We start from the raw sequence: 26,602 nt of genomic DNA on the forward strand, positions 1-26,602 counted from the left end.
CTCCGCTTCTGATATACCGTCTTCCCTGGACCTTCTAAGGATAAAGACCGTGTCTTTTATTAGATCCCTATGAAATCAATTAATATTTATTGGGGATTCTGTCTAGATAGAACTCTAGATATATTAATCAAAACAACTCCAGATGGGTTGTTAGGTGATTCTAGACTACCCTCACACTAGAGCCCTAACATCAACACAAATACTCGCATTAAACATTTGAGGTGATTTCAAGGGCTCAGACCAATATCTTAAACTCATTAAGCAAGTTTATTCCCGATGCAAAACCAGTCAGTTACCTTTCACAGTGGTTCGCAAAGTATGGTCCCTACACCAGTAGCAGTAAACTTCTTAGAAATGCAGATTTGGGGCTCCACCTTAGATCTACTGAATCAGACTCTTAAGAGCAGAGCCCAGCAATTTGTTTAACAAGCCCTCCAGGTGGGCACCCTTAAGTTTGAGCACCATCAACTTACTACTCTTCAGGCTTTTCTACCCAAAAGCTTCCTCATAAGAGTGGGATAGGGTGAATTAAATTTTAAGTGGGAACAGCAAAATATACTTAGCCCCAAAACATCAGTGAAGTGAGGTCCTTGAGGAAGGTCACTGCCAAATTTAAACAAAACTGCACAACACTCTGGGTATCCAGCATTCATTCCCCAGTTCCTATCAGTCTCCCTACTTGACAAATAATGGGCCTCTCTGTCCAATCTGCCCACATAGACATCCAGATTTTAAGTGTTCCCTAAGAAGACGGTCCTTGCTTTTTTTTTTTTTTTTTATATTTATTTTGAGAGCGAGAGAGAGCACACAAACAGGGAAGGAGCAGAGAGAGAATCCCAAAGAGACTCTATGTTACCAGTGCAGAGCCTGATACAGGGCTCCAGCTCATGAACTGTGAGATCATGACCTGAGCCAAAACTAAGAGTTGGGCACTTATACCGACTGAGACACCCAGGTGCCCCAGACTGTCTGTACTCTTCTTTGTCCCACACTATTCCCATGATGATTTCATCCCCACCTCTCCTTCTGCCTTAACTATCACCCTAAGAGGATATTTTTCAAATCTACTTCCAGCCCATTTTCCTGAGCTATAAGCCCAAATATCCAATAGCCTGTTCAGACCCTACCACATTTCTCACTTCATCCTTTCAACTTGTCCTTCCTTCCTGACACACAGTACCTCTAGGATCAAAGAGCTCTTCCTCATACTTCCTCTGCCTAGAAAGTACTACCTGCCTTTTAACAATTATTAATCTATTAAGATTCAATTCAAAGATCGCATGCCTCCTTCCTGCTTCAAGAAACTTCCTGACCTCATCCTTTTCCTTACTTTCCCTTAGGTAAGCAATTACTCCCTTTTTTGTGCCCAAATAGACCTTATCTAGATGTCCACTGTGGTACATTGAACAGCGGAGTCACAGCATGAGCATGTAATTTACTTTTATTCAACCACATAAACTTAACAAAAACAAGTGCCCCTATCTGGCTCAGTTGGAAGAGCAAGTGACTCTTGATCTTGGGGTTTAAGTTCAAAACCTGTTGGGTGTAGAGATTACCTAAAAATATAATCTTAAAAAAATTAGCAACAACGAAAACAACTCTGAAGGTCATTATAGGGACCAGAGTTCATGTGAAATAGGGGCCAGTATGCTTCCCCTAATGTGAACATTCCACTGTGTAGAGTCTAATATTTAAATAAATTTTTTGTACAGTTAAAGCAGTAATTTTTGTCTCCCAGGAGACATTTGGCAATGTCTGGAGACGTTTTTGATTGTCACAACCAGAGGAGGCAAGGTGTTACCAATATCTAATGGGTAGAGATCAGGGATACTACTAAACATTCTACAATGCACTAGGCAGCCCCCTTCAACAAAGGGTTATTCCATCCCAAAAGTCAATAGTGCTGAGATTAAGAAACTCTTGAACTAAAATGTTTTTTCTAAAGAATAAATTGGGTCATGTCATTCCCTTGATTATAAAACCCAAACTCTTGGCCATGGTCCGAAACACCCTATATAGTCTGGCCCCTGCCTACCTCTCTGATCTCATCCGTCTTCAACTTCTTTCTCAATCATTAAACTCTGGTCAAAGTGGCCTTATGTCCAGGAAAACATACCAGGTTTGTGCACAAACACATCAGAGATTCTTACGATCTTCACACTTATTGCTTCTACTAGGAATGTTCTCCACTGCATCATCTCAAATGTCATCCATCTCCTCAGAGAGGTGGGTATTCCCTGAACATTGTGGCATTAGTAGTCACCATTGCCACCAACACCACCATCAGTTACCCACTGTTATATTTTCTTTGTATGACTTAAAAGAATCTGAAATTTTGTATGTCTATCGTTTGCCCTCCCTACTAGAATGTAAGCTCATTGAGAATAGGAATATCTCTAGAGTCTAGTAATAAATGTTCAATAAATATTTGACTACAACAGGGCTCTCCAAACCCAAGCCAACATTTGATCTGGTGATCAAATAAGCAGAGATTAATGTCCAAAACTAGAGGAAAAAATGGCTCTGATAGACCTGCTGAGATGAGGATGAGGCAGAATCCAATGTAGTGCTATTCTAAGGGATTTTCAATACAGTTTTAAAAATGCAAATTTGGGAGGCTCCTGGGAGGCTCAGTTGGTTGAGCGTCCAACTCTTAATTTCAGCTCAGGTCATGATCTCACCCTTCATGCAATCAAGCACCGTGCCAGGCTCACTCTGACCAGCATAGAGTCTGCTTAGAATTCTCTCTCTCTCTCCCTTGCTCTCTGTCCCTCCCCCGCTAGCATGCACACTTGCTTGCTCACTTTCTCAAAGTAAATACATTTTTAAAAATGCAATTTTTTTTCATTTCATTTGCTGAGTTAGAAAATACAACTCTATTATATTGCTCTTGTTTATGTCAGTCTTCTATTAAACTGTAAACACTCTAAGGGCAGAAGCCATTTTAGATTTCTCAGCATTTAGTATGAAGCTAGGCATTTAGACTTTTATGCACTATCACCACCAGCTAGTAAGTTGGAAATTTTTGTCTCATTTATTACTGTGTGGTTTCTGTCTCCTGAGGTGATTCTGATAGACATAACACACTTCATCCATCACCATCAGTAACCAAACCCTATAGATTTTACTTTCATGCTTTATCTATAAAATGTCACTATTTACTTGTTAGAAATTACCTCTTCCTTTCCATGCCTACTATCACCTCAGCTGGCACCTGCGTGATCTCCTCTCATGATGTATCCAACTGGTTTTTCCTTGTCAAATCAGTACTCACACAGTATTGCTAACTCAATCTGTTTGTTACTGTGTAAAATTAAAGTGGTATGGATTCAACAATGGCTACCATTTATTAAGTATGAACCATGTGCTAGGGCATTGTGTTAAGCACTTAACAAATTTTTTATATTCTCTAAGATTAAAAAAATGCTTTTGGTAACAGCTTTATGAAGATATAATTCGCTCATGTAAAGTGTCCAATTCAATGGTTTCTAATATATTCGCAGAGCTGTACCATCACCACAATCAATTTTAGAACATTTATATCACCCACAAAATAAAATCCATACCTTTTAGCCATTACCCCGATACCCTCATCCTGCTCATCTGTATGCTGCCACTAATCTACTTTGTCTTCATAGATTTGACTACTCTAGACATTTCTTATAAATGCACTCACATACCATACGGTCTTTGTGACTTTCACTTAACATGAACATCAATGAACATGTTTTCAAGGTTCATCTACATTGTAGCATGAATAAGTACTTCATTCCTTTCTAAGCCCAAACATTTCATTACATGGACACACATTTTATTTACCCATTCATAAATTGATAGACATTTGGATTTTTATCTTTTGGCTATTATGAATAATGCTGCTATGGCAGTTTGTATACATGGTTTCATTTCTCATGGGTTCATACCAAGGAGCAGAATTACAGGATCAAATGGTAACTCAAAATTTAACTTCTTGGGGAGTTACTGCCAGACTGTTTTCCAAAATAGCTGCACCATTTTGTATCCCCACCATAAGTGTATAAGGGTTACAATTTCTCTACATCACAATACTTGTTATTTTTCTTTTTTATTACTGCCATTCTAGTGGATGAAGTGCCATTTCATTATGGTTTTGACTTGTATTTCCTGATAACTAAAGATGTTAAGCATATTTTCATGTGTTTACAGATCATTTGTATATATTCTTTGGAGAAATATTTATTTGGATCATTTGTCCATTTTTTTGTCCATTTTTTTTTTTTTTTAATTTTTGAGGGAGGGAGGGAGGGAGGGAGGGAGAGACAGAGAGAGAGAGAGAGAGAGAGAGAGAGAGAGAGAGAGAGAGAGAGAGAGAAAGGCAGGGGAGGGGCAGAAAGAGAGGGAGACTGAGGACCCAAAGCAGGCTCCACACTGATAGCAGAGAGCCCAAAGCAGGGCTCAAACTCATGAACCGTGAGATCATGACCTGAGCCAAAGTCAGACACTTAACCCACTGAGCCACCTAGGTGCCCCTGCCCATTTTTTAATTGGGTTATTTGCTCTTTTATTGAGTTGTAACATTTCTTTATATATATTCTGGATATTAGTCCATTATCAGATATATGATTTATGAATATTTTCTCCCATTCTTTATACTTTTTTGATGGTGCCTTTTTCACTAGTTTTTAATTTTAATAAAGTCCAATTTATCTATTTTTATTTTGGTCGGTTATACGTTTGGTGTCATATTTAAGAAACCATTGCCCAATCCAACTTCATTAAGATTTACCCCTATGTTTTTTTCTAAGAATTGTACAGTTTTAGTGATTTACATCTTCGATACAATTTGAGTTAATTTTTTTATGTTGTGTGTGTGTGGAGGGGGCGTCCAACTTCATTCTTCTGCATGTGGAATCCAGTTGTTCCAGCACTGTCTGTTAAAAAGTCTGTTCTTTTCCCATTGGATTATTTTGTCACTCTTGTCAAAAATCAATTGATCATAAATGTTAAGAATTTCTTGCTTCTCAATTCTTTTTCATTGATCCATATATCTATCCTAGGCCAGTACTACACTGTCTTGATTACTACTGCTTTGTAGAATTTTGCAATTGGAATGTGTGAGTCTTCCAATTTTGTAAACATTTTCATTTAACTCTTAATGTAACTTAATACTAGGCATCATCCCAATTTTACAGATGAGGAAATTAAGGAAACTTAGAGAAGTTTAGCTTTCCCACAGACACAAACATATTTGGTAGTTGCTCCAGGATTCATACTCAGATCTATGTAAATCTAAAACTGACCAGTAAGCAATGCTCCTTCTATAATCTGGTCTCAATATACCTTCCAGACTAAATTTATACTAATCCCCCAATGTACCCTAAAATATCTCCTATTCTTTTCTGCTTAACTCTTATTCCTTCCATCCGAAATGACCTGCCCTCCATTTGTTTAATAAAATTCTACTTCACAAGAGCTTCACTATTCACTTAGTGATCTCTCTTTTCACTCTATTACCTTAGGAGTACAGGCCTCTCTCATGGTTCTTATTCCGTATCACACCTTATAATAGAGATTATCTATGTATATGTATTACTTCCCTTCCTAGGTTAAAAATAAGGTCCATCTCTCATTCACCTTTGTAACTCTCCAAAGCTGTAATGCAGTACCTTTCACACGGTAGGTACTAACTTCATACTTTGAATGAATATGTGAATTCTAATATTACCTCTCGCAGAGTGGACAATAAGAATGTATATGCATGTGTTAGGGCTGGGGGTGGGAGGCTGAGGTCATGGCAAGGTCGTAGGAATGACTATTTAAGGAAAATCCTCATCTTGAGAATGTGATAAGAGACGGATGGCATGAGATGGGAAGTGGCAGAGTAGCAGGCCCAGAGAGCTGGTGTTAACAACTCTTTTGGCAAAAGAGAAACCTCAAGTCTTGAGGTATTGTGAGTAGACAAGTAATACTTGCCAGTGAATAGGAAAAAGGATACAACAAGAAGCCCCAAACTGAGTTTATTATGGTATAGACTAGGTAATAACAAATAACTCCAGTACATTCAACTAAAGCCTGAGATACCCTGGGATATTTAAATATAACACCAAGCAAAAAGCTACTCTAGGGTGAGAAGAGCCCAATAGAAAAGAAGAAACTAAGATATTTATCTAGAAAAAGCCAGGAAATCGAACAACATACCAATCCTCACAACTTCTCCCACGTTCCCAACCGCTTCTCTGACTTGCCCATTCGTGTACCACTTCAAGTCGTTAACACCTCTCCATTTTTTAGCCAAGATTTCTGGGTAACAAGAAAGTCTTTTCCAAAAGAATAAGGTGTCATTCTTCTCCTTTACACCATCTGATTCAAGGTAAAACTTTCTCACAAAGGGAACTATTAGGAATTCTAGGCTGGAAAGACATACCAGGGCCTCTTGCCATGTATTAAATCTAGAATCCTGTCTCTAGAAGCTATTTATGGCTAACCTCTTAGAAATGAGTCACATCACACAGAACTCCCATTCAGCTGAGAATCTTTACCTGGACAAGTGAATGAGGTTTAGGACATAGTGGATTTCAAAGTCGGCAACAACCTGACATCAGCAGAGTAATTTCATTACAACCTCCCCATTTTCTAGAAATCCAGGCAGGATCTGGGTCAGCTATTTAAACTCCACCATCTACTTTTTCTTCCAGTTGCCTCCTATCCAACTGGCAGGAACTTCCAAGAAAGATGATATAATAGGCATTGCAGTATACTGGCTGCTTGTTGGGGTTGGAATAGACCTGTTCAGGTTTGAGGGATGCAAAAGGGTTAGCTCCATAGGCGGTGATGTTTGTATCCAAGTCCACCAGAATCTGTAATGAGGCTGCCAATTCCTGATGGCTATGGGAGACAGATAAAAAAAATAGTAAGAATAATAAAATGCTATGCTAATTATGAGAAACATAGGAGAGAAATTTCTCAGAACTTGATGCTTCTGTACTCATTAATCCCCAAAATTACCTAAGGCTGGTTTAGCCGAGGGGATATCCCTTCCTACCAAATGTCTCACTAATCACCTGATTAACTAGCACAGGACTTGGTTCTAAGGGGATTAGAAAGCCAAGTGTGGAAAGGAAGAAAATCCTCACCAGAAGATAGAAGATGAGCAAAGGGGAGAGAAATGAGCTCATCTATATAAAGAGAGGTGTTGAGGGGTGCCTGGGTGGCTCAGTCGGTTAAGCATCTGACTTTCGCTCAGGTCATGATCTCACGGTTCGTGAATTCAAGCCCCACATCGGGCTCTGTGCTGACAGCTCAGAGCTCAGAGCCTGGAGCCTGCTTCACACTCTGTGTCTCCCTCTCTCTCTGCCCCTCCCCCCCCTCACGCTCTGTCTCTCTCTGTCAAAAATGAATAATAAACATTAAAAATTTAAAGAGAGGTGTTGAGTGAGTCAGGGATATATCAAAAATAGGAGGAAGTTAGGGGCGCCTGGGTGGCGCAGTCGGTTAAGCGTCCGACTTCAGCCAGGTCACGATCTCGCAGTCCGTGAGTTCGAGCCCCGCATCAGGCTCTGGGCTGATGGCTCAGAGCCTGGAGCGTGTTTCCGATTCTGTGTCTCCCTCTCTCTCTGCCTCTCCCCCGTTCATGCTCTGTCTCTCTCTGTCCCAAAAATAAATAAACATTGAAAAAAAAAATTAAAAAAAAAAATAGGAGGAAGTTGAAACCTGTAAACAGTGATCAATGTAGGGATCTCATAATCACGAAGTAGCAAGAGGGTGGGCAGCCAAGCCTCCATTAAGTCTGGGGAAGCATGGAAACCTATGGAAAAAACAACAAAAATAGAAATGGATATAGAGAGGGGAAAGGCTGAAGTAGGGCCTAAGCAAGATACTTTTTTTTTTTTTTTTTTAATTGTGTTCACCTTTCTCCTCACCTTGCTCACCTCCAATGCTCATTTACCATCATCATCTACCCCAGGTTCTTCAGTGGAAAATTCTGAACCCGGGCACAGCACAAATGGCTAATGATCAACCAAAGTTGTCATCATATTGTGTTTAACCTGACCAAATGAATGGGATTCCAAATATAGAAGATACAAGAGTCAGGATAGAAAATTCCCAGAAAAGCCACCCAGTATTCCTCTAAATGATTCTTACCTGGATGGAATGTCACCACCAAATCTGGATGGGCTATCCGCCCAGTCTCTACCTCCTCCTCCCAGAAGTCATGATAGAGGCCTCTATGGCCACTAAGCTGAACTGTGCCAGGTTCCAGGATGGGAGTTGAGGGGTTCTGTGTAAAGCCAGCAGATACGTCTATACCCACCATGATCACACGGAGGCCAAGGTGTCCAGGAAACATGTAGCCAAGCTCATCATAGTCCTCAGGGCGAGTGAGGAATGTCTCCACGTGGGAAGCACCAACCACATGCACTGTGCTTCCCCCAATCTTCCCAACATTTATCCCCAAGGCCCGAAGCCCAAGGCCCAGTGTCAAGGGTCGTGAGAGGGCATCTGTCAGCAGCCGCTTCAAAGAGCCCTGCAAGACATCTGGGTCTGGCCTTGGCCGTCCTACGCTGGCCCACAGGGTGGTCATGGCATGACTACCTAGCACAGCATCCAGTGTAGCATCTAGCTGTAAATGCCGCATAGAAAACCAGGTATCCCAGCCCTGTACAGCTTCAGCCAGGCACGGCCAAGGCCCTGAAGGTAGGACAAAAGCACCTGTAGGAAAGAAGAAATAAGAATGACATAATCCTTTCCTGGCTTCAATATTCTTTCCAAGTGTACTCTTCCAACTTGTGACCAGGAGTGCCCCACTCAGTTTCTCATTTTTTCCTTCTAACAACATGCTTTCATCTCCCTCTCCAAGTACAACCAATTATGACCACTATGTCAGAGTTCTCCAACACTATCACTTCACCTGTGACTAGGAGCCATTCCATGAGACGGTCCACAGCTACAAGACGCAGCTCTTGACAAACCTTCCTGTGTGCTGGCCAGTCTGACCTCTGGCACTCTGGACCACAGTAATACACATTTCTGCACCTGAAAGAATGAGCCCCAGAAACAGATGTTCCTATACCTCAAAGGTATGTCAGGGAAAGGGAACTGATATTCCTGCACCTAGGAAGAAAGATCACTGGATAAGGAAGGTAAGGAGAGGAGTGACAACTGATGCACTAAATTTGGAGATTATATTTGGGAGGGGAGGCATGAGAGACTAGGAATGTAATTATTCTCTTGGGTTAGAGTGACACCTCAGTCTATATCTGGAACAACTCACTTTTTACATCACTTACAGAAAAAATAAATAACAGGAGTTTGCAGCTGCCCTATTATCACAGGTATGGCTCAACTCCCCAGAAGAGATAATGATCTTATACCTTGCATACTCAAGAGGAGGGAGGTAAAGAAGATTATACAGTCGTCCCCCCTTATCCAAAGGGAGTATGTTCCAAGATCCCCAATGGATACTGAACTCACGGATGACCTAAACCCTGTATATACTGTTTCCTCCTATACATACATACATACATACATACATATGTATCTATGATAAAATTTATAAATTAGGCACAGTAAGAGATTAACAATAAGACAATTATAATATACTATAATGTTATATGAAAGTGGTCTCTCTCTCAAAAGATCTTACTGTATTCTACTCACCCTTCTTCTTGTGATAATGTGAGATGATAAAATGCCTACATGATGAGATGAAGTGAGATGAATGACGTAAGCACTGCAACACAGCATTACACTACTAATGACTTTTTGACAATAGTCAGAGGAGGATCATCTGCTCCCAGACCGTGGTTGACCATGGATAAGTGAAACCACAGAAAGCAAACTGCAGGGGGGGGGGGGACTATTGTACCATAATCTGTCTGACCTCCCCATAATACCGAAAATAAGGAGGAGCCCAATCCTTTTCTAATCTTTCTGTGGCCTGGGTCACACAAAATGAGTGGGCCTTAAGTTACTTTGAAAACTCTTAGACCTTTCCTCCTGCAAGGAAATCTTAGAATAGGATCATTTCTGGATGACTCCCCATTTAGCCCCCAACTAGTCACCTTTTGCACTGCCGTAAGACCTTGGAGTCTGAAAGACCACTAGGGAGAGCTCTACAGTGAGCACAGAATCGGAATGTGTCCTCCATCTTCTGGAACATTTCTTGCGGGCATCGAAATCCAAAGCCTGATACAGAAGCACCCCCATCTAGCACCAACCTGCAGAAATGGCACAGTGAATAAGTGGCAATAGGAAAAAGAGTTATCTCCAAAATCTTTCATGACCTATACCTTGCCTCCAATATATTTCCATCTGCTCCCACTATTTCTCACATAAGCAAATTATATTTCTTCTATAGTAATAAAACTTACAGAAGTCAGGATGAGAGACTCCCTCATTGTAAATGCCCTATATTCTCCAAGCTATATTCCCTCTTTGCCTTCCAAAATCAGTTCTACTAGAGATATTATTCTTCCATAGAGCGAGTCACTCACTTGTATTCTTCATAGCTTTTCATGCTTAGCTTTTGAAGGATTAGCTGAGATAGGCCAGGAACATTATTTTCCAAGGAGAAGAAGCCAAGCGCATCAATGCTAGGGTCAGGTTTTGAGAGGGTCAGAGGCACAGGGGTCACAACTGTGGATGGGGTCACAACCATGGGAGCCACTGATGAAGGGGGTTTCTTGTGCCTTCGCTTCCGAGATCTTGGAGCCATGGCTGTCCACTGATACCTGGGGACTATACACAGAACAGATATGGAATGAAACTTTGCAAGTTGGTCACATATGATGTGTTTTCATATGTTTGACCTTTCACTTCTCATTCTAGTCTCTCAGACCTAGGTATCCGTAAGACTTATTTGGTATCTACTGATTATTGATCACCATAGGCGATTATAAAAAAACAGCAGGGAAATAATTATATATGAACATAATTATACATATATGTGTTACATATTAGGTTCTATATAAAATTTAAATACATATGTAAGGAAATGCACACGAAAAGGTCTGCCAGGTCTCATGTAAAACCAGTAACAGTGATTAACACTGAGGACGGAAAGAAGTAATGGGACAGGAACTGGGTTAATCAAAAGGAACTTTAGACCTATCTGTGATATTTGACTCTTGAATAGTTAGAATATATTTATATATTATTCGTATAATCCTTTTAAAAAATCAAAAATCCTTTTAAAGTGAGCAATAATATGGCATGTCCTACATTCACATGGTTGTGCAACCACCACATCTATCTAGTTCCAAAACATTTTCATCATCCCAAAAGAAAACCTCATAACCAGAGGTGCCTCTGGTGGCTCAGTTGGGTAAGTGTCTGACTCTTGATTTCAAAAAGAGAGAAGAAAAATCAAAAGAGAGAAAAAAGCAAACAAAAGTTTTGGTTGTCCAAAACTACCAGCTAATTGGAGAATTAGTCAATTTCACTTAGTTGGGGAAATAAAACATTCATTTTAGAAAACCTATCATCACAGTTGTAAGCAATAGACCCAGAGGAAGAAATTAAACGCAACACAAAATCAGCATCACAATGCTAAGAGTTATACAGTCAAAGCAAGTTATAAAAAATTATGAAGAAACTTTCCTAAAGAGGCGAGTTTTGAAGTAGAACTGATCCTGCACCCACCCACTACCTAGCAGGAACTCTGTGATATTCTCCTTTCTTGGCTTGTCTTCTCCCATTCCTTCTACAATTGTTGAGTAAACAAAAGGAACTATATTGGGAAAAATAAAAACATGCATTCACTCAACAAATATTTATTGCTAAACATATATAATCACTCATAAAATAATGGAAACAAATATGAAAAATATACTCAACATCTAGATGTCCTGTAGAGGGATCAAATGTAAATCATAACATAAGGCAGTATATAAATACTGTAAGTGAAACTAAAGCACTAGTGGGAAATCAGAAGAGTCTCTTTAGTTGGTTAGCTGTAGGAAGACTTTATAAAGCAGGTAGCAGTCAAAATAGACCGATGGTAATTCTTTGAATACATGAGATAAAAAAAGGAATTCTTAGCACAGAGAAGAGCATGAGCATAGAAATGTAGATGGGAACACTCTAGAAATTAATGAAATAGAATGATTTGAGTTTGACTATAACAACATAAACATTAAGAACTAAAACTATAAAGTCTTAGAAGAACACAAAGGGAAAAGGTCATAATATGGATTTGGCAATTTCTTAGATATGACACCATAAAAAGAAATGAAGTACTGATAATGTGCTACAATGTGGATGAACCTCAAAAGCATTATGCTAACTGAAAGAAGTCAAAAGGTCACGTTATAGGATTTCATTTATATGAAATATCGAGGAAAGGTAAACCCACAAACAGAAATCAACTCCTGGTTGCCAGGGACAGGGTGGAAGAGGAATGGGGAGTAACTGCTAAATGGTTATGGGGTTTCCTTTTTTTTTTTTTTAAGTTCATTTATTTTGAAAAAGAGAGAGAGCATAAGAGAGCATAAGAGAGCATGCACTCAAGTAGGGGAGGGACAGAGAGAGGGAGAGAGAGAATCCCAAGCAGGCTCTGTCAGTGCAGAGCCCAACTTGGGGTTCAATCCTATGGAACTGTAAGATCACGACCTGAGCCAAAATCAAGAGTCAGACACTTACCCAGCTGAGCCACCAGGCACCCCTGGTTATGAGGTTTTCTTTTGGGATGATGAAAATGTTTTGGAACCAGATAGAGGTGGTGGTTGCACAACCATGTGAATGTAGGACATGCCATTTAATTGCTCACTTTAAAAGGATTAATTTATGTTGTGAATTTCATCTCAATTAAAAAATAAAAAAGAAAGGTACCTGTAGAGATTGAGAATCTAAATACTAACTTTCCAATTAACTGCCTCCAGGGACAGGGAAATGGCAGAGGATAAAAAGGCTGACAGTGGTTGGTTTTACTATGAATAAGGTAACTTTTAAAGTTCAAATCAGGGATCATGTTTTGTTACAAAAATAGTCTGACATTTACTCCTTCTGGACCAGATTTGTTAGAAAAAAACTCTAGAATCATCATTCAGATGAAGTGTAGGTGGCAGAACAAACAAAAACCTCCCAGAATCATCCACTAAAATCTATTATCTGTACACCTGAAACTAACATAACATTGTAACTAACTGGAATTAAAATTGAAACTTAAAAAAAAGAAAAGCTATTATCTTATGACACGGCTTTTTGCAAACTGCTGTCCTCAGTTAATGAGGGAACTAATTTGTATTTTCTTTTGTACTTTTTTTCCCCTCCTTTCATTCCACTTGTGTAATCTCTCCCCTCATACCACAGATAAATGGATGTTTTCAGAGTCCAAAGAACAGAGATAGCTAAGCTCATCTGCATTCTACATTCTCACTAATACAGAAGAAATTAGACCTGAAGGTGGTAGATTATTTTAAGATTTAAGGGTCCCTTTACTAAAGGATGCCTTCACACCTGAGTACCCCATTTCCAACAAGTGACCTGAATCTCCCCTCCACTTTTAATCACCACACATTCTCATCACATTTCCAGAACCATTGCAACTTTAGAAGCATTCATCTGCTCTACCTACCCAGCCTCCTCAGGCAAGAAAACACCTTCTTGAACCTTGAAAGAATGGGTTCATCTTTTCTTTACAGGTATGGAGAAAAATTATCTTTGTTCTGATAGAAGTCAAGGGTCTTAAATCCCAGGATTAATAAATATATATTCCTGATGTTCAACTAAAAGCCTTCTGCAATGGAAGCCAATTAAGACAAGAAATGTATTGCCTCACTTATCTGCCTTTCCAAAGAGGCCCTTCTTGAAAGGAAGACTAACTCTTGGCTCTCTAGAAGTTGACTGAACTCACTGGGAAGTGAAGGAATCACAGTTTGAGGAGGAGTGGGGCGATGAATTCCCTGGGAGTTTCCTCTATGTCTAGAATGGGCTCATGATACAAACTAACTAAATTTCTGGCAGGAAGGTAAGAAGGTGGGAATGAGAGGCCAGGTCCTTGCATTTGCATCTACGTGAAGCTCATGTCTGAGTTTGTGTACCCCAGGCCCAGACCCAGCTTCCTTGGCTCTAACTTTTCTGCACAGAGTCCCAGGATCCTCCAAGTTTGAGGGGAGGGACGGAACTGAGAGAAACAAAGGCAAAAAACATAGAGGACAAGGGAGAAGTTGGAAAGAATTACATATAATGAGCTTTCAGAATTTTCTAGAGATCAGAGTCTATGTCACCTAGCAAGGAATACCTTTTTTCTAGCTGCCCCCAGTGGCTTGGGCTCTAATTTATTCTCTGTATATAAAAGAGAAAACACCAACGCCAAGGACTAAAAAGGAGACATGAACTAGATGGTCTAGAAAAACTATTATCCTTCATCTCCAAATTCCCTAAATATTAGCCTATTCCCAGACCAGGTCTCCCATCCTTCTCCCTCACCACCAAAAGCCTCAAGTTTCACCTACCACAGTATCTTCTCACTATCTCCAGACCAGGAAGACCTATGTAATTTTCTCTAATTCACCAGCAAACACAAAACATCTTTGGGGAGGCAGGGAAAGGGGAGAGTGATGCTAGTCATTGGGGATCCTCAAAAGGAGTTAGGAAAGAGAAAGCGAAAAGGAGGAATCCATTAGGAACACTATTATTAAGCACATTCAGATGCTTAATCAGTGCTAACACTCCTTGGGGTGATAAATGTTTTACTCAACTATAAACTAAGGAAGCAGATGATTTGAAGGGAAAGGAACTTACCCTGCTAAGCCCTAGGCTTCCTTCCTTCTCTCTTTCTTCCAAATGAAGCGAATGCTTGATCTCCTCAGATCTAAGCTGTGGCTGACTTGCAGCTGTCCCTTCGTATCACTTTCCTTTGCAAACTGCTGAAATGCTGCGTCTCTGTGATTAGGTATACCCTGCCAACCAGACAGACAACGCTGAATTCTCCCTAACGAGGCAAGGAGGGACCTGGCCCCCTGCCCATGGACTTCTCTCTTTCTGACCTTCCTTGTCTGCCAAGATGGCTCAGTATTTATTCTGTCAACACACCCAAACTCACCAAAGGCCAGTCAGGCTAAGGAAAGATGAAACCTATTGCTTCTTTAACCTCTCTTACTAAGGCAGCATTTATGCTCTTAGTCCACAGTGGCAGAAAAACAAACAAACAATAACAAACAAAAAACACCTAGGATTATTTCAGAAGTCATTAGTTGGTTGGAAAGGGAGGCACTAGCTCAGAGCAGTGGGAACTCCTGGAGTTCTGGATGTTAATCCAGACCCAGGAAGAGTTACCCCAAGCCCAAAGTCCCTTTTAGCCTAACAACACTGCTCAAACACAATGATTAATATAATTAATTTGTATATTAAGTACAAATGTAATACCCAAGAAAGAAGAATAGAAATGGTCTTTTAATGGTATAGAAGAAAATCAATTGTAGGGGAAACAAAAATAATTTGTAAAATTCACTTTCTCTGAAAGGAAAGCAAGGTACTTTCTGAGTGAATGTCACATCGGGCACACTCCATTTATTTCAAAAGAGTGAATAAGAAGAGGAATAAAATAAGCAAAATCAAAATATTACTAAAAATGCATTGTACTTCTAGGAACAGAAAATATAAAAGAATCAATTCAAACATCTTCTCATTCCTTCCTATAATGAATACTGATCCAACGGATTTAATTATACATTCCTAGCTCCTTTTCACTTACCAAGCTCCAGAGTCTATCGTAAGTTATTAGGACAATGGTCTTATATGACTGCAAGACCTAACTTTCTGCTTACATCTGGCCCCAGCTATATGTCACTTACCTGCCTCTGTGATCATCAAACTGGGGAACAGAACAACTTGCAGGGAGGTCCTGGAATGTGGTAAATCAAAAATCTATACATGAACAGATGCAGAGAATGGATTCCTTAAAAAAAAAAAATTTTTTTTTTTAAGTTTATTTTTGAGAGACAGACAGCACAAGTAGGGGAAGGGCAGAGAGAGACCAGGGAGACAGAATCTGAAGCAGGCTCCAGGCTCTGAACTGTTAGCACAGAGCCCGATGTGGGGCTTGAACCCACGAACCATGAGATCATGACCAGAGCCGAGCTGGACGCTCAACCGACTGAGCCACCCAGACAGACACCCTGAAAATGGATTCTTAAGGAACTCCAGACTATAGGAAGCAAACTGAAAGCAGATAAGGTGGAAGAAACGTGTTAAGGATGCATTTACATGACATTATTCAGAACAGCCGTGGACAAAAGAAAATCAGTTGCAATAGGCAAAAATCCTGAGTAAAATGGGAGTAATTAATTTTAAGCAAATGTTTCAGGTCTATTTCAAATCAACTGGCAGAACATTTAAAGGTTATGAGTTCTGTTAATATTAGCTGAACAACAGAAGGCACAAGAAATGAGAGGTGGTCTTTTCTTTTAATTTTTTTAATGTTTATTTATTTTTGAGAGAGAGAGAGAGAGAGAGAGAGAGACAGAGACAGAGACAGAGTGTGAGCAGAGAGAGAGGGAGATACAGAATCCGAGGCAGGTTCCAGGCTCTGAGCTGTCAGCAACAGAGTCCCACGTGGGGCTCAAACTCACAAAACATGAGATCATGACCTGAGCCAAAGTTGGACGCTTAACCAAGCCACCCAGGCACCCTGAGAGATGGTCTTTTCTAACTCAGGAGTGTCATCTTTGACTATAAAGGAATATAAAATAAAGAAAAAACTGATATTGAATATTAATTTATATTTTACCATCATAGCTACTAGCTCTGGCAGACATTTAAATTTACAACTTAGAAAGATCTGAACTTTTCAGTTTGCTTTCATCATGAATTACATTTATTTTTTTATTTATTTTTATTTTATGATAGAAAGAAAGTGGAGGGAAAGGCAGAGACAGAGAGAAGGAGAGAGAATCACAAGCAGGCTCCACACTGTCAGCACAGAGCCCAATGCGTAGCTCAAACTCACAAACCATGACATCGTGATCTGAGCCAAAGTCGGAGGCTTAACTGACTGAGATACCCAGTGCCCCATGAGTTACATTTTTAAAAAAGCCTTAAAAATGCTTTCATGGTTCACTGTGAAACCTTAAAAAAATACTTCTGTCGTTCATAGTTCTGAAGAAAGACTAGAAAGAGGTTCCTATTCAACAGGTACAAAGTGGTAGGTGAGGCACTGGGTGATTTTTCTACCACTCTTAACGTATACCACTTTTTCTGAATTCTGTTCCTTTCTCTTACTTTCTTCCTCTTTTTAATTTTTACTATCAACCCATAATTCTAGTTTGCTAATGATGTTTTACGTTTACCCATGATTCCCCCCAGTGATGAATCTAAGGGTGGAGTTCCTGGTACCTGATATTCTAGTTAAGCTCTTAATTTAGAGATGCACAGTTTTCATAAAAACAGTAACATCAAGAAGAACCTTTAAGGTATGCAGTGCATAGCAACTTTAAGGGTAGCTCATGGACTGGTGTGTTCAGTTGATAATACAGCAACTAGAAGCTGTAATAATCATCAATTTGAGTTCTGTTTGTTACCTGAAATTAGGCGAGTATACACATTTCAATTTAAATTAATGCTTTCTAATGTGTATCATTATATTTATTGTTGAAAACTGTAATAAGGTTACCATATGATTACATTATAAAATGTTAAGCAATATCCTAATTTCCCTCAATTTGCAAAATTCCATACTATTTTGATTATGGCAAAGAAGGAATATGATGGCAAGAAAATGCAGTATCATGAATATCCTTTTTCTTACTGTTAAAACACCCAATAAGTTCCCAATACAACTGTAACAAAATTCTAGATAATAACATTTTCTTTCAATGAAAAGTCAAGTGAAATAATGATTTTAAATATAAGATTTAGAAGGCCTATAATAGGCACCCAAAGTCCTCTAGTGCTCAATTACTAATGCTCATGTAAGACAAATGTAACCAAAGTTAAAAAAAAAAGCAAAATTTATGAAGATAAGAATTTAATTCATCAAATTATCATGAACTATCCACGAGATAATCTTCTCTGAAGGCTATATACCAGTTCTGTTAACAGAATTTTCTGATTTGCACGAGGTCAAATCAGACTACATCTTCCAAATAAAACCCAACACAGAGATAGGAGCAGCGGCCCATGCATGGAATTTATTGTGTGCTACTGTTTATAAAATACTCGAATAGTCCTGCACATGCATAATATTTCCAACTTAGACAGGAGACCATACAGGGTGCACTTTCTGGCAAACAAAACAATAGATGGTTCCGCTGCCTGGAGCTCTGAGTTGTATTCCAGGGCATGAGGGAAGCAGGCCACCAAAGTAAAGGGAAATATCAAACTACAGTGGCAATCAATACAGGTCAATAATTGTGAAAAATTAGCACATGGTTCCATTTAGTTTAACCAAGCAGTTCTGTAACTATCAAAGGAAAATGTTCAACATGCAATCTTGACTTTTATGCTTCCACTAACATCTGAATGATTGAACAGAACCATTGCTTCTATGCTGCATTGCTTAATCAAAAACACTTCCAGAACATTTTTAAAATTTCCTTTGCATCAAAACATAAAAATGATAGAAAGCCAGCAGCAAATCACCCTGGTGGCTATTTAAGCAACTTGAGTACTCACAATAAACTAAAATTTCTCATAACATCTAGGTAACCTATACATGTCGTACCTGTACATCATAGGTCTATATATTAAATATTTGCAAAATGAAAACATGCATACACAAAATACGTCAAGTTTTACAGACATGATTTGAAGTAAAATTTACGTTGACAATGTACAAACTTCTTTTAAAGTACCTTAAATGAGTAATTCTGTAATTCTTCATAATTTTGAAATTTAGAGGTTTTCTTCTTAAATCTCTGGGGTGTAAATTTCAAAAGATCTGGGCAAAAAAGATTCTAAATTAGTTTTTGGATTTGTGTTCAAGTAAGAGAGTCTGCCTAGAAATAGGTTATGCATTCATAATTGAAAAATACCAAGACTATATTACAGAATTAGCCACATTTAAGAACTATAGACCTGAGGTCAGCATTTTGTTTAAATGCCAACTGGGTTTCTCAGCATTTTGCCCATAATTCAAAATACAGCTTAGCAACCTCAGAAATGTATTTTAAGACCATGCTAATTCATCCTTTAAAGACATTTCATGAGAAAAAAAAGTCCACATTAGCTCTTAGGATTGCATTTGAAGTCATGGTTAAAAAACAAAATCTAATTCTACTGAGGGGAAAAAGAAATCTCATTTGTAAACTTAAATGTGTGAACCACAAGCATAAATGGAGGTGTAGTTGCCCTCCACTGGAAATTGCCCCAAGCCCCTTGCTCACTGCTCTCCACCTTGGCAGCGATGACCCAATCTTATCAGATAGTACAGCATGTCCCAGGGCCCTCAAGCCTCCATCCAGGAAGGGGGCTGGGGTCTCAAAAGCACAATGGTTTCTCCAGAGGGACTGTGACATTTACAGTCAGCTTGGCCGACCCCTCCAGATCCTGGGGGTGATCTGTCCATTTGGGGCCCGAGATGTGAGAGTCCCTGGGAAGCCGTGGGTCACTGGGCACTATGGTTGCCAGTCCCGTGGTTCTCAGTGGCATGTGCGGTGTTCAGAGAATTGAAACCATCTTGCTGTACAGCATCTTTCCGGGGTGGCATTCTCTCATTGATCCTATCCAAACCCTTTGCCTCTTCAAAACTGCAGATTCTATGTGGTGGAGAGAATCCTCGTATTGCTTAACAAAATGCAAATTTGATAAGTCAGTAATTGAAAAACATTTCTGAGATTTCAAAAACATAATTAATGATTTTTAAGAAGAAAGAAATTAGCTGTATGTAGCAACATTTAAATCTTACTTTAACTGAACCTTATCCCCATTCCAGACTTCCCCTTAAAATGTGAAATGTTTAAACCTAAATATAAACATGATCGCTTCATAGTGTTAGCATAGCCTTTATAAAAGAACGCACAAAAATAACTCTTCTCTGACCCCAAAATTAACAAACAGGCAATGGTCTCAGGGTCTCAGTCTGACTTCTATTATACCAATTATCTCCTACCTCAGACCCTAAAATCACCAGTGACTATCACAGTAAGGCAGCAACAAGAGTAGGGGCAAGTGAGGAGGCTAAACAAGGTTATCCTTGACATACAAATCTGTACCAAGAGCTTGGGAGGAGAAAGAGGTAAGTAAAGTTAAGTTAAAATTTAGCAGATCAGAACTATCTTGGAGGTCAAGGTATCATCACCCCATCACCACCAGAATGAAATGAAAAAGGTGGGGAAATGCCTCCAGGAGTTAGGTCTGTGTTTGGCTGATAGCAAAAAGTATTCATAGTTTCAGATTTTAGGAAATGTTTTCTTTAATTCAATAGCCATTCACTGCATGTTCTTTGGAAACCCAAATCAAAATAAATAGCAATCCTCCTCCAATTGTTGTAATTTCTCATTTACTTCATCTGGAATGATGCATTTTCCACTATTAAAATGTGCATACAAAAGATTTCCATACCACTGGTTATAATCTGGTTGTTTTAACATGTGCAATCTTTGGGATTCTGAGTCTGTGCAAGTGAACCAAATAAATGGTTGGGCAGTAAAGCATTAAATAATGTGTAACATCAAGCCAACATATGATGTACATGAGTATAATATTATCAGCAAACACTAGGCCAAACAGCAAAAAATAAATAAATAAATAAATAAATAAATAAATAAATAAATAAATAAATAAAATAAAATAAAAATCATAGTGACAACTCCTGCAGTCTCAGGTAAATTACTGAAAATCAGTAAAAACTAACTCAAACCTATACCTAGAGGGGGTTTCACTTAGGAAAAAAATGATCTGAATAGCACAGAATCATGCAAAATGTGGAACAGAGCTTTCTTTGCAACCTCAAATGCTACAATATTATAGCATAACATGCTGCACTTTAAAGAATTCAGGAACAAGTCAATGCTGGTTGCACAATATACTAGAAAAGGGAAAAACCAGATTGTCACTGTGGAAATTGGTCCTTGTGATTTAAAAAACAAAAACAAAAACAAAAGAAAAAAAAAAGAGGAATGTGACTATCAAACTCAATGAGTCAGTGAGTCTGATTCACCTTGGGCTGTGCAAACTAGGAGTAAAACACACCCACAGGACATTCTCTGATGCCCACCCACACACCACAGATCTCTGCCCAGCGCAAGGACTCTGATCGTACCTTTTTCAGCCTCAATAGCCTCAACTGTGGCTGTACAGAAGTGAGCAGAGGCATGCAAAATGAATGAGAGAGATGAGAAGGGTCATATTGTACAGCAGAAAAGGCAATGATCACTTAAAATATCACAGTATCCCATACTACATCATCATTTACAATTTAACATAAATAGTATCCACATTAGAGAGCCCATCCAATCCCCCAATTCCTGACACAGCACAGTTTACACACAGCACTATGACAACATCGCTCAGAGCACAGAACACATAGACCTAATGCAAACACAGACACCTCAGCACCCATGCAGATGCACTCCAGTATTAATTACCTATCATGAATTCAGTATTTTGATAGCCTTAGAATTTTTCAACATGTTTATTATATCACATCCATCACAATCACAAGGAAATTCTCTAAGGTGAAATTATGATGGTAGAATTGTAGCAGAAGAGCAAAGAGAAGATTCCCTTTTTTCATCTAACTGAAAGAATACTCATTATCTGTTATTCCATGAGATATAAACTAGAAGGGGTCAGTAATGCTTTTCCTGTTGCTTCTAATTCATAAGGCATTGTAAAAGTCAGTATGGATACAATGAAACTTAAGGGAAGTAAACTTGGTGAATTGCTCTTGGTAGAATAGTTCTGTAGCTCTGTTGTTTGTGGGTAACCTAAAAGGACCCCTCTTATCTACTAGGAACTTCCTTTCTATTCTAACATTGATTAGTGTCCCAAACATCCACAGATACTAACGTCTACAGCCTTTACAAAAAAAAAAAAAAAAGCTTATGTTCAGTTTGTCATGAACTCAAATTTGCCTCTGGTACTAACAGCATGCATTTGCAAATAAAGATGGAAAGGCCAACAAACATCTTTTCAAGCCTATCTACCAACTAGAGATGACTCAAGATAGAACTGAGGTCTTTCAGGCAGTAAGTCCTGTATGATATGGACATACACATAGATCATATAAATGAGAAATGCATTCTTAGTATAGCTGGTCTCTAGCCCATTTAGAGAATTTCAATATTATTTGGTCACACATTTTGTAGTCAAACATTCTTTTGGCTCATCTCTGGGTTCAAAGTGTATAGAACATTCACATTTAGGACCAGGATCAAAGACTGCAGAGGACAATACTGACTGACAACATTGCAAATTCTCCACTTCACTCAAAGTGCACACACTCAGAATATTTATAACAATAATACCCCTAATACCCCATCCTTTCTATTTTGCTTCTTCTACAACAAGGCCAATTTGATTTAGAAATACTAAACTTTGTCCAAAGCAGTTATTAACGTGAAAGAAAACTGATGAATCTAAGGAATTAAAGTAGACTAAATTAGGAAAGTTTGTTGATCTTAACAAGATAGTAAAGTGAACTGGGGGGGACCCAAAAGAAGTAGGTTGCACACTGAATTAAAAAAAATTTTAATTTTCCTTAACTGTTAAACTACATTACAAATCCAAGCAGACAAACTTATTGTATACCAACTATACAAATAACCACTTAAAAAATCTAGCTCTGTACATTTGGAGTATACTCTTGGAATTTTCCCAGACAGAAAACTGGGATAAATGACCCACCTCTATTTGATCAGCCCTGCAACTTCTATTCTTCAAAATATGGACTATTTTCTTTATAATTTAGGCATTGAATGAGAAAAAAATAAAATGCCTATCAGAATATGTGTTATATATGGCAACAAATTAAAAATAAAACCTGATACCACTGTAAGAATTAGTATCTAATTGAGCATATCAGTAGTCCAAAAGTCGATTAATAAATTTTTCAAATTATGAAATGTAACAACATACTTCTGAAATCATTCTATAGGCTTTAATTTTATATATAAAAGCATGTTCTAGGTCAAATTATATTTTCTGCTCTTTCCAGAAACTCCCAAATGCTCCTAATCCTTTTCAAGATAAAAAACATATATCACACTCAAAACTGCTTGAATGTTTAGAACTGAAAAAAAGCCACTTGAAGCTTAATAATTAAGCTGGAAAGAAAGAGATCTGATAATTGCAAAATTCTATCTGAAAGGCACAATTTTTCCTCTATTTGTTTTCAGTTTTATAAGGCCTCTTGACATGACCTTAGTAGGTTTGAGTATAGTGCTGTCACAAACTGTGTTCCTCAATACTACACAGGATAAATAATTAAGAGGACTTTGGCATTACTAAAATAGAGATGGTCACATATTTTCCCATATAGGTCGTGGTGAAGACAGCATTATAGGGCTAGCTCCCAATCAAATTTCCCTGAAGAAAACAGACATAAAATATACCAATTCCTACTCCAAAAGAGTTGTGTAGTTTGTAAAAACACTCAAATATCATAAAGTTACTGAGAAGGCAATAGGACTTATTCCCTGACAACAGGACTGAGGTATTAGAATTTTAAAACTTTTTTTTTTGTAATACTTAACTTTCAGTTATTCATATCAGGGAACATGTCTACTAAAATATCAGGAAAAAAATTTAAATCACACAGATGCAGCTTCTGTATGAGTTTTATTATGTACTTAAAAATGGGTTAATATTATTATAGTAGGGAAATCACCCCACACTATCAAGAGCCATCATGGTACAGCTGGGGAGCTATCTAGTTTCCCAAATTAGACCCCTTAAACTCAGCATTGTCTTGTAACTCACTCTCCACTGGGAATACAGTCCCTTCGGTAAAGCTGTCTTTCAAACCTTCCCTGCAATTGGGGTGAGTTCAAAGTTGGAAGACTGAGCTTCAGGCTGCATGCAAATTAAAAATGCATAGAAATGCTGAGCTGCCAACAAAGCAAGTACTAATTGTGAAATTGGAAAGAAAGGTTTGCTATAGATACAATGCAAAAGTAATAATATATCCAAGGATAATGGAGAGATGACTGTAGTGTAGATTTATTAAAGTATGAAGCCTTTCAGTTTTCCTTTTATGAACAAAAAGGAGAAAAGGTATACCATTTTTCAAGCCATTAAAGTTTATCCTCTTCTATTAACACTTTTCCTAGTTTTATTGAATGTTTAAGATCTTAGTTTTAGTGAAATTCTTTTTAGCTCATGTTGCTAAGTCTACAATATAGTAAGAGTGGAGTAAGGAATATAAAGAAAATCAAAGCAGTTTTTCTTTTAATAAAAAAGGAAACCTCATTCAGAATGTAAATTTGAAACTATAATTTTAAAACCTAGCTGTACTTCTCACATATACCAGTGGTGGTAGCAGACAACACAATAACATATAAAATAGAACATGTAATAGGCTACAAGTAGGAATTATCTGTCTACAGGAAAAATTATTTATTTGGCACTTATTATGAGACTGAGTGAAATGAAACTGTGAAAAGTCAATCTAATTTAAATTTATTCAAAAATTTGAATTATTTTATTTATTTTGTTTGTTTGTTTAAAAAAACTCACTAATTACGACACCAGAAAGAAAGTTATCCGTGACTAAGGAAAACATCAGATCTGTTGCTGCCTGTTTGAATAGAGCAATGTCCCTTGGAGGGCTGTCAAAAGTGGCTACAATAAAACATAAATTAAGACTTTCCATATCACATTTTTTGCCTTCCAACCACAAGGGAAAGAAATCTAGACTTTGAGTTATTGTGTATACGCTAAAACATTCACATCACTCTCTTCTATTTAATATGTAACGGGCTTTCAAAAAGTTAACCCAGTATTTACACAAATATTTACGCCAAAAAAAGTAAGTTTTTTTTTAAATATAAAATATTCAATGAGCCAGATTACAGGAATGCTTTACGTATAATTCTTTTTATTTTCATGCAAAATAAAGGCACACTTAATAACACCCTTTCAATTTTGACTTACAGGATTTAAATTCAACCCCTTATAACAATGACTTAATATCTAATGTTACATTCATGTTCAGAATGCACAAAGTACAGCAACAAATGCAGCAAACCTCAAAACAAGGTGCTACAGAGTTGCTTCTACATCAAAAGACAGACAAGCGTCTGATAGAATAATTTAATTTAACATACTTTTACAGACATACAGCTAACCTAAAGAAAGACAGACAGATTTAGGAAAGCAGCTACATCTGCAGAGGAAGAAAACAGCATGTTACAGACAGTCAATTATACATAGAACATTTGACAAACACCACAGAAAACAAACTTTGGCATTATTCACCAGGGTACAAAACCTTGCACAAATCTTTTGGCAAGTGAAGTGCATAAGTAATGTTCTGGGGCCCAAGCAGACTGTTAATTCTAAAATTAAGTATCTGAAAATATAAGCATAGTCTAATACAATTACATAAATTAAAAAAATAAAAAATAAGAAACTTGGAATTACATTTCCATTTTAGTAATATGGATATCCTGGATTCACATTCAGAAACTGGGGCTCTTAAAAGAAAAGAGTGCATTAGACAAACAAAAATAAAGATTTTAACCATTATGATATGAGCTGCTCCCATATCATTTCATTAAAAGCTAAGAGACTGACCATTATTTTCAATTGAAAGGAATACCCATTCTATCAATGTTCTGCCTTGGTCAGGTTATTAACCAGACACTACCTATCATATAGTATTCTGCCTGTGTCAGCTGCTGAGACAGGAACTAAAAAGCAGAAGGAATTCCCTGCATGCATTATGTGTATTGTTAGCAAAAGAGTGAGGTGTGCCCCAGTCCATCTGAGGCACAGCAAGTTGCATAACATCATTACCACTTTGCAGGGTCTGTCGTCCTCCAGCCAACACTCCACTAGGCAACATCCCTGTGGGAGTCAGGCCCTTGAGTGTCAGCACGCTTTCACTCTCCTCCCTATTGCAAAGAGATATAACAAACATCAGAGACTTCCAACAAGTACTTAGTTCAAAAGATGAGATGGGGCCCAGAGGTAGGCCATGACATTCATTGTTGTTACCATATTTTCCTCAATTCCAAGATAAGACATTTTTCTATATTTTAAATGTATGCCTTACAACTGACACATATATTGTTTTTCCTGAAAAGCCTTATTAAATATATAATGAGATTAATCATCAATGAGAATCAAGCAATTGAGAAAATATGGTATTTCAGATGCTGTAAAGTTCAAATGTCAGATATAACCAGTTTTGCAAACAAATTTTTAAGGACTGACCCATTATGTGTACCCTTAAACCTGAATTAACCCTAGGAAAACAGCTTGTGGCTCCAGCAAAGGGGACTTCCTGTATGGATGAGCAAGTTCATCAGGAATACTCTAAAAAGCACCCCCTCCTGGGGCACCTGGGTGGCTCAGTTGATTAAGCGTCCAACTTCAGTTCAGGTCATGATCTCGCTGCTCGTGGGTTCGAGCCCCGCGTCAAGCTCTGTGCTGACTTATCAGAGCCTGGAGCCTGCTTCAGATTCTGTGCCTCTGTCTCTCTCTCTGCCCCTCCTCCACTTGCGCTGTCTCTCTCTCTCTC

At 38.3% G+C, this 26,602-nt stretch overlaps 3 protein-coding genes across 11 annotated transcripts in view; all 3 read right to left on the reverse strand.

Annotated features, from left to right (window-relative positions):
* ANXA7 (annexin A7) overlaps nt 1-6,623 on the reverse strand; it is a 38,149-nt gene extending 31,526 nt beyond the window's left edge. Inside the window, exon 1 of the mRNA XM_043598032.1 lies at nt 6,519-6,623. The gene's annotated coding sequence lies outside the window, so the exon portion shown is untranslated. The remainder of the gene's footprint in view (nt 1-6,518) is intronic.
* MSS51 (MSS51 mitochondrial translational activator) lies at nt 5,981-15,946 on the reverse strand. Its single transcript, XM_043598037.1, has 7 exons — nt 14,722-15,946; nt 10,473-10,716; nt 10,041-10,196; nt 8,888-9,012; nt 8,122-8,688; nt 7,690-7,783; nt 5,981-6,864 (listed from the first exon to the last, which is right to left on the reverse strand). Exons 2-7 carry the CDS (start codon nt 10,691-10,693, stop codon nt 6,645-6,647), a joined length of 1,383 nt encoding a protein of 460 aa, XP_043453972.1. The 5' UTR covers nt 10,694-10,716; nt 14,722-15,946; the 3' UTR covers nt 5,981-6,644.
* Nucleotides 15,947-18,081: 2,135 nt separating this feature from the next.
* PPP3CB (protein phosphatase 3 catalytic subunit beta) overlaps nt 18,082-26,602 on the reverse strand; it is a 58,934-nt gene continuing 50,413 nt past the window's right edge. For 5 of the 9 annotated variants that reach the window (XM_043598062.1, XM_043598060.1, XM_043598059.1 and 2 more), the window contains 3 exons: nt 25,876-25,973; nt 21,179-21,208; nt 18,082-19,701 (listed from right to left, as the gene is read on the reverse strand). In XM_043598062.1, the coding sequence (XP_043453997.1) occupies nt 19,523-19,701; nt 21,179-21,208; nt 25,876-25,973 (307 nt within the window). In that variant the 3' untranslated portion in view covers nt 18,082-19,522. The remainder of the gene's footprint in view (nt 19,702-21,178; nt 21,209-25,875; nt 25,974-26,602) is intronic. The other 4 variants (XM_043598065.1, XM_043598064.1, XM_043598063.1 and 1 more) reach the window with 1 other exon arrangement.

The sequence above is a fragment of the Prionailurus bengalensis genome, chromosome D2 (genome assembly GCF_016509475.1).
Source record: "Prionailurus bengalensis isolate Pbe53 chromosome D2, Fcat_Pben_1.1_paternal_pri, whole genome shotgun sequence".
NCBI lineage: Eukaryota > Metazoa > Chordata > Mammalia > Carnivora > Felidae > Prionailurus > Prionailurus bengalensis.